This window comes from Heloderma suspectum, chromosome 5 (genome assembly GCF_057233095.1).
Source record: "Heloderma suspectum isolate Gila_16-S chromosome 5, 16-S_ref, whole genome shotgun sequence".
NCBI classification, from domain to species: domain Eukaryota; kingdom Metazoa; phylum Chordata; class Lepidosauria; order Squamata; family Helodermatidae; genus Heloderma; species Heloderma suspectum.
The window spans coordinates 232,994,091-233,006,710 of NC_139462.1; the positions used below are offsets into that span (position 1 = coordinate 232,994,091).

Genomic DNA, 12,620 nt, shown 5'->3' on the forward strand with positions numbered 1-12,620 from the left:
TTTCGTGAACGGGCATGCCCCATGGCAGCCATTTTGTGATGGTGCCAACAACACTTTCTCAGCATGCCACATGTATGCACCGATCCAAAACGTCGGTGTTGGGGGCCTGAGGGCTCTAGTCCATCCTCATGACCAGAAAATGGAACCAGGATTGGCAGAATCGCCTTCTGGCTTGCGGGTGATCCCGCTGACCAGTTACTCCCCAAGGCAGGGCTCCCTGCAGTCTCACCTGTCCGCTCACCCGCGTGCAGCTGCTCAGGCCCCGGCTGCCTTACCTGGGCAGGCCACCGAGAAGCACTGCTGGGCCTGCGCCTCCTCTCCGAGGCAGTGGCGCAGCACGTCGTTGGCTCGCCGGGTGCAGCTCCTCCGGCGCACCTGCAGGCCTGTCCCGCACGACCGACTGCAGCTGCTCCAGGGGGCCCAGGGGCTCCAGAGGCCGCAGTCCCGCTCATCCGACGGGAGCCAGCCCGAGGCCTCCGTGCCATCCGGGCAGTCAGCCAGACCATTGCACACCTGCAAGGAAAGGAAAGCGCAGGGCTGGGCAGGAGCAGTGGCCCCAGAAGACGTGGCGGAGGGGAAACGGGGTCTCCAACCATATTGGGTCGGTGGGCACATTTGGAATTTGGGGAGCATGCTATGGGTGCTCTCAGAAAATGGCTGCTATGGGGGGGGCTGCCGGTCACAAAACACCCTTTTCCCAGAAGGCAAACTGGTGAGGCCAAAAGAAAAGCAACTTCCCCAAAGTACAGGACAGAGGTGGGATCTGAGCTCCGAAACATAAAGCTTCTCTTTTGAACCCCAGTAATGATGAAGCTGGAGAGCAGCACGTTGGTTTGAAGCATGCCAGCCCCCCTGCTCAGACAAAGATAATAATTGAAACAGTCTTAAATAAAGGAAAAATCAGAAGGAGCCTGGCAGGCACCAAGAGTGGAGTCCAGGGACCAGACTGCTGCTCGTGGTCACCATGCTGGAGAGCCCAGCTCTGGGAGGTCCACTAGAAGGCTGTGGTCCCGATCAGTAGAGGCTGGAGGCTCCGATGTCCGTGGGGCAGTGCATCCGCTCCGGGTTTCAACCAGAACCAATCGGAACTCTACCCTGGGTGGCTCCTTGAGAGTTCTGACTGGCTCTGACTGAAACCAGCCCCACTGACATCGACTGTCAGACTCCACTGGTCAAGATCCCCTCTTCTCTTTGTTTATCCCAAAATCTGGTAATGAGAGAAGCGCGGCCTCTCGGAACATGGAAATGTGTTTGACGCTAGTCGCTACCGCAACATTCTGCACCAACCGGTTCCACAGATCATTAATTTTGCATTGTGCGACTGTGGCATAGTCACCGCTCGTTTCTTTCTCTTCCTTGCTGCCTATCCATTTCAGCAGATTGTTCTCAGGGTGTTCTGCTTACAGAAAGTGTGAATAATTTCACTCTCTGCGCCGGTCACGAATTTATAGAATTCCACTGCACCCTTCCAACACTACTTTTTTTCTAAGGGGGTGGGGGAAATAACACCAAATGAGCTCCCCATTTTTTATAATGAAGTTGCTCCGTTTCCCAAAATGTCTGAGACGCCTTTTGTTGGGCCTTCTCCAGTTGTCGGCCCTGCAATGACCAGATGGGAAAGCAAGATGGATGGATGACAGGATGAGGCAGGTGATGAGGACAGGTAGAAAGGGACAAAAGCAGCCCAGAGCTTTCAAGGTGGGGAAGACGAGAAGGGAGGCTTGGAGGGCCTTCAGCGGCCCCAGCCCCCCACTGCACCTGTCTGAAGGCAATGCAGGAGCCGTCCCCGCAGGAGTACTCTGCACAAGGTCCCACGGTCTGATTCTTGCCACCTGGAGGGACCACGTGGCTTCCTGAGTGGGTCAGAAGGAGAAGCTGTGAGGAGAACACGAGAGCAGGACAATCCCACAACCCAGCCCACCCAGGTGTATTTGAGGGCACGGGAAGCTCAGGAAAACACCCGTCGTTCTAATCAGCCCTCAGATCCTCCCACACTGTAGGGTGGCCAGTTGTCCTTCTCGAGAGTCCTCAGTTCGATGGTGTCCGCTGTTTGGGAAGTGCCTAGTCAAGTCCAATTTAAGGTCAAAGCAGCATAAGGTGGGAGAGTGGCAGGGGCCTGGGCGCTGCCCATCAACATTGCACATCGGCAAATGTTATGCAAGTTGGTGCCCTCTTTTGCCCTCCTTTTTGATGACGCCTTCCCTCTTTTGTGGCAATGCGTGCGGCCGCCCTACTCCACAGCCACATGCAAGAACAATCCAAATGATGCAGGGAGGTGAGCTGCATCTTACAAGCAGGACAAATCAACCGAGGTGCACACATGATGCGCCCAAGTGCAGCGTTCTGACATATTTGGATTTTTCCAAAGCTGGACACATCTTTGGCAGGAACAGAGGGGGGTGATGCAGGGAGAGGGATCCCCCGCATGACTCAGATAAAGAGCGGAGGGAGGACAGGGAAAGGCTTCAAACATCCCACCTCAACCAAACCCCTGGGACCAGCCCCCCTCCCTGCCCCATTCAGCAACCTTTGCCTGTACCTTTCCAAGACATTTCTTGAGAGGGACAGAGCCACTATAGAAAATGGAAGCGGAGAGTTGCGCTGGGCAGCTTACATGCAACAGATCCCTGGTGCAGTGCTCTGCCTCCCCGCAGCCCAGGAAGAGGGCAGAAGCGGCCATTTCCAGGCTCTCTGCAAGGCTGGCCCCTGCAGGATGGTCTCTGCTCCTCCAACTTCCCTTCCAACTGGGCCGGTGAGCCCCATCGGGTTCTTACCGCAGGCTAGCTCGTCTTCTCCCTGGGAACAGTCTGGGGAGCCGTCGCACACGCGGGAGACGTCAATGCACATGCGATTGTTGCAGATGAAGAACCCCGGGCAGGGCGGGATCTGAGTGGAGCCTGCCCCGGGAAAGAAGGAAGACTCCCTGTGGAACAGCACTGGGGACCACGCAGGGCTTAACATCAACACAGTCCCTTTGGGCGCACAGGTTGATGTCATGACCCCCAACCCTCGGGCCTTCCCACGTGCAGCAGAGATTTCTGATGAGGATGGGGCACAGGCTGCTTCCTTGGGGGTAGGACAGTCAGTGCCTTATTCAGGGCCAGCCAGAAGACACAGCCCTGCTACAGTCCTCTGGCTCAGAGGGTGAGTCCCCAGCAGAACCCCCATCTCCCCAGCCTCACATGTATTTCAGGCTACAAAATCAGGCAAGGGCCCTTTAACAATCCAGTCAGCTCCTCCAGGAGGGTCAGACCTGACCGCTACAGGTCTTGTCAACCTCCATAGGGCTTCAGTTGGCCTTAGCTCCCTGCTGAGACAACATCGTCCTATCATTCTGATGGGAGAGGGTTACAGTTGGCAGGACCCACTGGGAGCTATCCAAGGTCTACTTTCTTCCTGCCTTGATTTTGCTACCAGCTTCCCCTGAGAGCTTCAAGGAATCACAGAATGGGACAGTTAACAGGCATTGCCCTCAAGCTCTGGACTCTTGGTTTAACTGTGATGTCTTCCACCCCACCCCAACACCCTGGGACCTGTAGTCATGTGAAGAGGCTGAAGATTCCGTAAGATGCTTCCATCTTTAGGAGGGGTGCATACTAGGAAGTGGAGACACGACAGCTAAGCTAAGTGTGGGATGTGGGAAGGGCTTCATGCTGCCCTTCTTCACGTCGGAGGGGTGGGAGCCACTCACCACAGGTGTCGATGCTCTCGTCTGACTGGTCCTGGCAGTGGGGGGTGCCATCGCACAGGCGGCTGTAGTGGATGCATTCGCCCCCGAGGGCGCAGGGGAACTGGTCCAGGCCGCACGTCCGATTGCAGTGCAGCTCATCACTGCCATCCAGGCAGTCAGCTTCGCTGTCGCACACCCAGCCCCGTGGCTGGCACTCCCCGCTGTGGCAGTGGAACTCATAGCGACCACAAGGGGGCGCTGCAAGGAGGGAAGGACGTTCAGCTTTGCTCTGCAAGCACCGTCCTGAACGCCGCAGACGTCCTGCCCCCGCATTGTCCTGGAACAACTCCCCTTCTTCGACTCTGCTCTGTGGAAGCTCATGTGCTCTGTGTCCCGCTCCTCTCTCTCCCGCTCCTGTGCCCTCTCTCTTCTGCCATCCTGTTCCTCATGCCTGGAACAGTCTTCCATCCTCTGCCCTCAAATCTTTCTCTCTCTCCAAACCCCAAAGTTTTACCTGGACCACGTGGGTGGTGAGGGTGGGTTCCAGGTACAATAATGCCTAAGTCAGGGGTGTTGAATCTCTTTCAGCCCAGGGCTGAATTCCACTTCAAAGAAGCTCCCAGGGGCCACATTCCAGTGGTGGGTGGAGCTGAGAGCAAAAGGGAGTGGAGCCAAGGTACCAAAAATACCAGCATCTTTTAGCGTGAAGCTCTGTCTGCTGTAACTAAGCCTTTGGAAAGGTATTTCAATTTTTTAGAATGGGGAAAAAGCTCCACAGAAGCTGAGATACCGCCAAATGGTTGGTGGTCAGGAGAAAGGGAGTGATCCCATGGGAAGGGCATGGCCCTCTGGGGGACCTCAGAGGGCCAGATTGAGACCCAAGGAAGGGTGGATTTGGCTTGCGGGTCTGAGGTTCAACCCCCATGCCCAGTAGGGCTGGAAGACTGCATCATGTGCTGGGCCTTTCCAGGCTCTGCCAGTGGTTGGTGGTGTTCCAAACAGGGAAGGAGGTCTGACTTTCTGAGTTCCCTTACCCAAGGTCCTGTTGGCAGGTTGCTGGTGAGTCACAGGAAGCCTTGGGGAGACGGTGGTCACCAGAGGTGTGGGCTGAGTCCCCAGGCACTGAGCTGGTTTCTCGTCGGCACTGTCGGCACAGTCGGGCACACCATCACACACCCGTGTGTGGCTCACACAGGTGCCATCTGGACAAGGCAGCTGCCCGGGGGCACACGTCACTTGTCCTGAAATGAGGTGGAGAATACAGAGAGCTGCACTTTCATGTCTGTCATGAAGGAGAAACCCTCTTTCAGGCAGCACTCGTACGTAAGCCCTGCCTCTAGATCAAGGGTGGGGAACCTTTTCATTCCGAGGGCCAAACTGCACTCTGGGAAAGGACTCGGGGGCTGCTTTCCATCCATGGGCAGAAGCAAAGGCCGAGTGCAAGGGGCCAAAATATGATTCTTACCCCCTTTAAACCTACACAGAAATAAGCAGGGCAGGCCTCTGCACATCTGCTCAGAGGTAAGCAGGATCGAATCCCTCAGCAACACTTTCAAATAGCAGCCCAAACAGCATGTCCTTGTGTGTCTACTCAGAAGGAAGCATGAGCCGCATGCCTACTCACAAGTAAGCAGGGGAAGCATCTATGTGTCTGTTCAGATGTAGGACAAACCTCTAAAGAACAAGCCTCAGAAGAAAGCTGAACCGAATCACTCAGCAGCATCCTCCCCAGGCCTGACCTCCCCTCCCCATCAAGGTAACGCTCTTATCTCCAATCAGCATCCGGTCGGAGATAAGAGGTTTTCCCTGCTAAGCCCTGAGAAAGGGAGCCTTTTTCAGTGCTCAGCTGGGAAAAGCTCTTCTCTTCAATCAGCTGATCTCTGGTCGGGTAAGAGCTTTCCCCGGCTGCGGAGAGGGGGCGAGGTCTCGGGAAGAAGCTGGCGGGCAGATGGGAGAACCCCCATGGGCCATATCTGATCCACAGGCCAGAGGTTCCCCATGCTTGCTCTAGAGCAAGCGGAAAGAGAAAACCCACTCGGCGTACCCTCCTCTACCAATGGAGTTGTGACCAAATACACACCAAACTCAATCCTACACTATGAGCTGTCGGTGGTCTCACCTGGGCAGAAAGCCTCATCCACTCCAGCAGGACAGTCTTGCTTGCCGTCACAAACCAGAGCTTGGGAAAGGCACTGGCCGTTGGGGCACTGGAAATCTCCCATGGGGCACACGCAGCCATGCTCATCGCTGAAGTCCCCGCAGTCATCATGCCCGTCGCAGTGGTGCAGGTATGGCAGACAGTGGCCAACCGCACACTGGAATTCACTCGGCTCACAGGGTGGCCCACAGCCTGCGATGGGGGGAAGGGGGGTGCTTAGACCACTCGTGCCAGTGCAGAACTCTCGGGGCTTGTCTTCCACGGGGAGGCGCAACTCAGCTTAATCCAGATGGCCGAAGGGTTCCAGCCCTTCACTGGGGGCCCACAGGCTGCCCTCCTCTCCCTCACACCCCTTGCTCTCACAACTGGCCCAAGACTTTTCAAGTTGTCCCCTTCGTCAAGAATATCTCCAGATGCACATCGCCCGCTTCCCCATGTCCAGCATGGTTACCTCACCAGTTCCCTCCATCGTGGGAGATCTCTCCCCTTGACTGTGTCTTTGGGAATCCCCAGTCACAGTTTTCTCTGCCAAGATGGAGTCTTCAAAGGGGTCATCCCCATCCTCTCCTTCTATGTTTTGCGCCCGTGTCTTGTTCTCTCTGTAGCTGCTCTTGTTCTGTGCCTGGCCTGGCCTTGGCTTCTCTCTTCGGCCTGGCCCATTTGGATAACCATTCTGACAATCGATGAGACCATCTTGTCTCGTCAAGATTGCTCACCTCATCCGTGCCTTGGTGAGCCTGGAGCAAATATAGCTCCAGCTGGCAGTCTAGAGGAGGGAGTGATCCCACAGAAAGGGGATCCTGTCGTGACCTGTCCTCAGCTTCTCATGGCTGATGGGACATTCAAGATCCCTGAGGCAACAAGTAAGACCACATATTCCCAGCTCACAGAACACCGCCTATCCTGCGTGGCTGTGGCAGTAAGTGCCTGCGGTTCCTCCCCATCATGCGCTCACCTGCCTCATCCGAATGATCTGCAAAGCCGCAGTCCAGCTCTCCGTCACAGACGTGCTGACGAGGGATGCATCGGCCGTTGGCGCAACGGAACTCCTGCAGGGCGCAGGCGGGCAGGGGGCAGTCCTTTTCGTCCGAGTGGTCCAAGCAGTCTGTGGTGCCATCGCAGCGGTACCCCCAGGGCACACACTGCCCGCTGGCGCACTGGTACTGGTGCGGGGCACAGCTCAAGGCACAGAACTCATCCGAGCCGTCCCCACAGTCGTCCTCGTTATCGCACACCCAGGCACTGGGCACACAGCGCCCGCCTGTGTGGCAGGCAAACTCCCCCTCGGCGCAGCGGGAAGGGGTGGCGCAAGGCTCCAGAGGGGCAGTGCACTGCCACAGGCCTGCCTCACAGGAGCTGCGGGAGGAAGGAGTGTCAGAGGGACTCATGCCATGGGGGCAGTTTTCTGACACAGCACTGGTTAGGCCCAGGGACAGGAGGAGGCTGTCACCCAAAGCCTCTCTCTGCCTGTCTGTGAAGCCTCCATCATGTTCCTGCAGGCTCCTTTGCACCAGCCCCCATGTTCCATGCCCCTCTCCTTGTTTTGCTCTCTCAGCCTTCACCAAAGAATCCCACATTAAGGGATCCCAGCAAGGAATCCCACGTTAAGGGATTCCCTGCAGCAGAGATCATCCCAGCCAGGGCTGTGCGCGGGCCACGTTGACGTGCCAAGCTTGGAATCCAGCCCCTGGTGCAGAAAGCAGCATCCAGGGAACCTCACTGTTTAATTTTTAAAGTAAGCTTCTAGCTTTCATGCCAGAGGGAGAACGCTTCAGAACGTGAGAGATCTCAGAAACCACGGAGGGGGCTGAGTGGGAATTCTTGAGATAGCGGGGCAGGGAGGAAGGAAGGTTCTGCTGCCCTGTACAACCCCACACTCTTTCCCTGCCCCTAGAGGCCTCCATTTTCCATGTCCTTCCCTCATCCTCCTCTCTCAGCCCTTGCCCAAAACAGGCCAGGTCAGGGGGTGTGGAGCCCTTGACCAGCGGAGCAGGCTAAATGATGACAACAGATGCAAATGTATTTCATTAACAGCCAAACTGCATGTGGTGCTGAAGTTGATTTGTTTTGAAAAATACAACCAGGCTCCCCTCCTCACTTAATGGCATCATCCAGAAAAGGGGTTGTGTGTGGTGGGAGAAAATACCCACAGGGGCTCCAGACTAGCCTGTAGGACCCAAACTGGGCAGGGCGGGGGTCCCCTAAGGGAAGCTGAACAGCCGTGCCAGCTCCAGGTTTTGGAGGGCCGGCAGGCAAGACACCCTCCATGGCCTCCCCTCGCTCCGTCAGCTGCCTCCCTCGCTGCCACCGGCCACACCTGCTGCAGCTCCACTTCCTCCCCTTTTCCGCTTGCTTGCCCAGCAGAGACCCAGCGGCAGCTGCCGCAACTCCTTCACACTGCTGCCGTTTGCTTGCCGTACCTGCCTTTTTGCCAGCTCCCTCTCGGCCAGAGCGAGAGGTGGGTGAACAAGCAGGCTGCGGTGCTAAGAGAAGGAGCGGTTGGGGGGGCTCTAGCCAGCGGGCTCCTCGTGAGGTGTGGACCCTTTGCAGCTGCCCAACCAAGCCGACCCTTGGCGCCAGCCCCGCTGAACAGCCGGCATTGCCTGGCAAGCGGGGGAGTGACCTGCCTCAGGACCACCTCCTCCACGGAGGGAGAATGTCCTCCTAGCAGCTTCCCTGCCCCCATTTTAGATGCCTTTAAATCAGCTGCATTTTCTTTCTTGCTTTCTTTCTTTCTGCTGCAGTATTTGGGATGGGTGGTTTGGACTCCCATGGGCTGGACTGTAACCAACAGCCCCTCTTCCAATCCTGCTCTCGGCATCACCGCCAGATCCCAGCGCAGGGGAAGGGGCCCATTCCCACATGGGCACATGCACAGACGTGTGTGGGGGGAGGTGTTGACTCCCCCTGGCATGAGGAGTGCCCACAGCCAGCCTCTTGGGACTTACCAGTTCCTGCACTCCTGTACCACCACAGCACCCAGTGGGAACAAGATGCCCTCCCAGTAGCACGGGCACTCGGAGGGGTCGATGCAGTGGCCACCTGGACGGGAAGAAGCAGAAGCTGAGCCGAGGGTCATGATCCATGTGTGCGTCGCACTCCCTGCCCCACATCTGAGTGCACTGTCTGCCCCACCAGGGGGAGGACACAGGGCCCGGGAGGAGAAACACACTCTACCTAGGAAGATTGATCCACTCTGCAGGTCACCCACCAGCTGGGCCAAGCTGCCCGTCCGTGCTTGCTCTCTGCGGCTGCAGCCAGAAGGGCTGCAGGGCAAAACCGGCAGCTCCACCCCCACCTCCCTCCTTCCAGCCTCCCAGCCTCCCCACCTGAACCACTGGCTAAGCGTCACAGCCCAGCAGGGATTTCAAGCTGGCCAGACACATCCCACACCCACGCTGGCCTCCACTCCCTGCCGGGACAACAAGGCACGGGCCTGGTCTGCACAACATGCCATGGCTCGTCCTGAATTATCTCACCAACGATGAGCCACAGCACCCGCGGGTGACACTTTGCATATCCAGACCCCACTTGGGGTTTATCGTGTTGTGCAAACAACCCTTGCATAACACGTGGTCTGTTCTAGGGTTATGCGAGGGTCGTTTAACCTTGCATAGCCCACACTTGCCAGTTTTGCACAATACGACAACCCTCGAGGCAGCATATTCAAAATGGTGGTCACGTGCCCCCTGCACGTGCACCGCAGGCACCACAGCCTCACCATGGGTGAGCCGATTCACGCTGTCTCGTGCGGATTGGCTCGCTGTCTCTTAGGCTGCGTTCACGTGTAATGCTAAGCTGTGGTTGATGTTACCCAGATTTTTTTGTTTTAACATGAATTGTTTTGCAGATGAGCAAACAAACTGTGGACTCTTCCCTATTTCTGTCTTGTTTCTCTCCTGCTCATTTTGCAAGCCGTCACAGCAGTTTCATTTTCAGGCTGCTCTTGCCGGGCAACTTTGTTTCAGGGCAGACAATGGTACAAACATGCCAGGAAGAATCCACAGTTCTGGGTTCAGACATCACAACAAGCCATGGTTTAAACAAGCTGGACTTTCTAAGCAGACAACAAACTATGGCTTGTTTGTGGCTTATAGCTGGTTAACAAACCGTGGTTTGTTTGTGGGGATGGGTTCGGACACCATGGCAAGCTGGATTTCAACAAGCCACACCATGGCTTAGTGTTATGTGTGAACCAGGCCTTATGGATCAAAATGCAGTGGGTGTTCCCCTTAGCCCTTCCCCCAGTCATATTTTGTGTGCCCCATCCCACTCTTTGCTTAGCGCTTCCCCCCATCAGCACAGCATCCCAGAACTGCCTCTCTGCCAGCAACCCCTTTGCAACCTCTGTCCTTCCTCCGCCCAGAGACAGCCCAGGCCCCTCTTCCCTGATCCTGCCCGCCTCTATGCAGCAGCCACCTTCCCTGCCACCCGGTGCCTTACCGTGCAGCACCTTCCCATCTGGGCAGAAGCAGCCCTCCACGCAGGAAACACTGTCACAGTGGTCGGCGGGCTCCAGGCCAAAATTCTTGCAGGTCTGAGGGCAGGCTGGGCCGCAAGGGTCATACTCCAGCCCGTAGTCACACTGCATGGCTGTGCAGGCAGAGAGGTGGGGAGGTTAGGGTGAGGCATTGAGGGCAGGCCTGGACGCAAGTGGTGGGCCAAGTCTGGAGATCTGCAGGAGCAGGAGCAGCGCTACGGACAAATGCCCTTCAAAAGTGCCAGTGAGACCCCAGCTGGCCCTCCTGGCCTCCTGAGGGATCCCACAAAGGAGACTCTTGTCTCTGCTAGCCATGTCATAACACAGGGGTGTTGAAGCTCAGGCCCGGGGGGCAAATCTGGCCAGTGTGGGATCCCACCCTGGCCCAGTCCTGAGAGCAGTGAGGCTTCTGGGAAAGGACACCCCCCTGGGAAACCACCGCAGAGGAAGGCTGCTTCTGATGCAGCTCCTCTGCCTTCTGCAGACACCTCAAGACTCCCATGAGAGCAGCGCGGGGCTTACGGCACAGGTCCTGGCTCCTCCAGCGCACAGACACCCCGTGCTGGCTGCACTCCTCAGCATAGGTGGCGATGGCCGTGCAGAGGCACTCGCAGTCTCCTCCAGAGTCGCAGCTGTGCACGCATTGGGAGAAGTGGGACGGGAGCAACGTCAGCAGAAGGGAGGGGAAGAGAAGGGGGGGGGCTTGTGGGGGAACAGGGAAAACTTTGGACAAAACCCAGAAAAAACTGGGGAAAAACCATTATGGTCCACATTTTCCCCAAAACCCCTGGGGGAAAAAAGGGGGAGGGAGAATCCCCCCCCCCATTTTTTCCAGGTTTCCCCCATTTTTCCTGGGGCGGGGTTTCCCAGGCCTTCACATCTCGAGTGGGGGCAGCAGAGGGGCCTGCAACTTGACACGAGGCTGACAGCAGGAGTGCAGCACCTCAGGCCCGGGAGCCAAATCCAGCCTGCCTGGTGACCCCATGTAGCCCGCGGGGGTTTCCCAGATGGCCACGCCCCCTCCCCGGGCGTAGTTGCCGGCAGTTAAGAGTTCAAGCAGAAACATGCTGGTGTTCGTGGCCCCAGCCCTGGTACGTGGCCCCTGAAAGCTTCTCTGAAATGGGATGCAATCGCTGGGCTGAAAGGGACTCTGCACCCCCGGATTAGAGGGTGTGGGTCACACCCTGGAAGAGTTTCCTGGCAATAGCAAAAACCACCACTGGGTTCAAGAGGGAGAGGGCAAATTCCCAACAGACCCTTTTCTACAGCCTCAGTGGAGGCCGCCAAGGGTCAGGAAGGATTTTTGCATGTTTGTACATGAATAACTATCCCCCTCCCGCCCGCTGAAATGGCCAGAAACGTGATATGGGTGGCGTAGACCTCTGCCCAATAGAAGTCCCCCTTTGAGGATGACACAGAGGATGCACATCTCTCGTGCTCAGAGTCCTTGGGACCTTGGCCCCAATTCAGGCACAACTGGCACTATGTGGGCAAGAGCCCCACACTACTGGGGCCCCACACTGCAAATCGGAAGCACATCCCCGTCCCTGCCATTGAGTGCCTGGGCACTCATCCAGATGGCCCTGTGCAAAGGCGGACAGCCAGAGCCCAGGCAGGGAGCTTCAGCTGGGGCAGCTTTTTCTCACCTCGGAGTGACAGACCAAAGGCCTCTTCTGCACAGCTATTCAACCTGAGGCTCTCTGGATGTACTGGGCTGCAACTCCCATCATCCCCACCTGCATGGCCCTTGATGGGAGTTGCAGTCCAACACATCTGGGGGACACCTGGCTGGGGAAGGCCACGTTGAAGGCACAGGAGCCCCTTGCGCTTTACATCCACTCCCCATAATCCCCTCCCAGGCTGGCCCGGCCCACCCCCCAGCCACCTACCCGCAGGCGTCAAAGACGCACCACTCGTAGAACTGCTGGCATGCCAGTTCTTCGTGGCAGGGGGCAAACAGGTCCTGCAGGAGGATCCCACAACGCTTCCGAGCCCATGTCACACGGTGGGAGTTCACCTGGGGGCGGAGGGGAGCAAGGAGAGGGGGCGTAGGAAGAGCCACCCTGGATCACACCCAGGGTGCATCTCGTCCAGCATTCTGCTCACACAGTGGCCAACCAGACGCCCATGGGAAACCACACACAGGACACGAGCACCCTCCCACCCATGTTCCCCAGCAACTGGTGTATGTAGGCATACTGCCTGTGGTACTGGAGGTAGCACGTAGCCATCAGGGGTAGTAGCCATCGATGGCCTTCTCTTCTCCATTTGTCCAGTCCAAATGCTTTTTAAATGCTTTTTTAATGCTGTTT

The 12,620-nt window shown here is 57.1% G+C and overlaps 1 protein-coding gene across 1 annotated transcript in view; it reads right to left on the reverse strand.

Moving 5' to 3' along the window:
* The window catches only part of LOC146345339 (SCO-spondin-like), a 133,163-nt gene that overhangs the window by 87,515 nt on the left and 33,028 nt on the right, over positions 1-12,620 (reverse strand). Inside the window, exons 26-36 of the mRNA XM_084859843.1 lie at positions 12,198-12,325; positions 10,831-10,940; positions 10,272-10,421; positions 8,777-8,870; positions 6,784-7,184; positions 5,790-6,020; positions 4,705-4,911; positions 3,692-3,928; positions 2,775-2,897; positions 1,759-1,853; positions 276-513 (exon numbers count right to left, since the gene is read on the reverse strand). Coding sequence (XP_084715969.1) covers positions 276-513; positions 1,759-1,853; positions 2,775-2,897; positions 3,692-3,928; positions 4,705-4,911; positions 5,790-6,020; positions 6,784-7,184; positions 8,777-8,870; positions 10,272-10,421; positions 10,831-10,940; positions 12,198-12,325 — 2,014 coding nt within the window. The remainder of the gene's footprint in view (positions 1-275; positions 514-1,758; positions 1,854-2,774; positions 2,898-3,691; positions 3,929-4,704; positions 4,912-5,789; positions 6,021-6,783; positions 7,185-8,776; positions 8,871-10,271; positions 10,422-10,830; positions 10,941-12,197; positions 12,326-12,620) is intronic.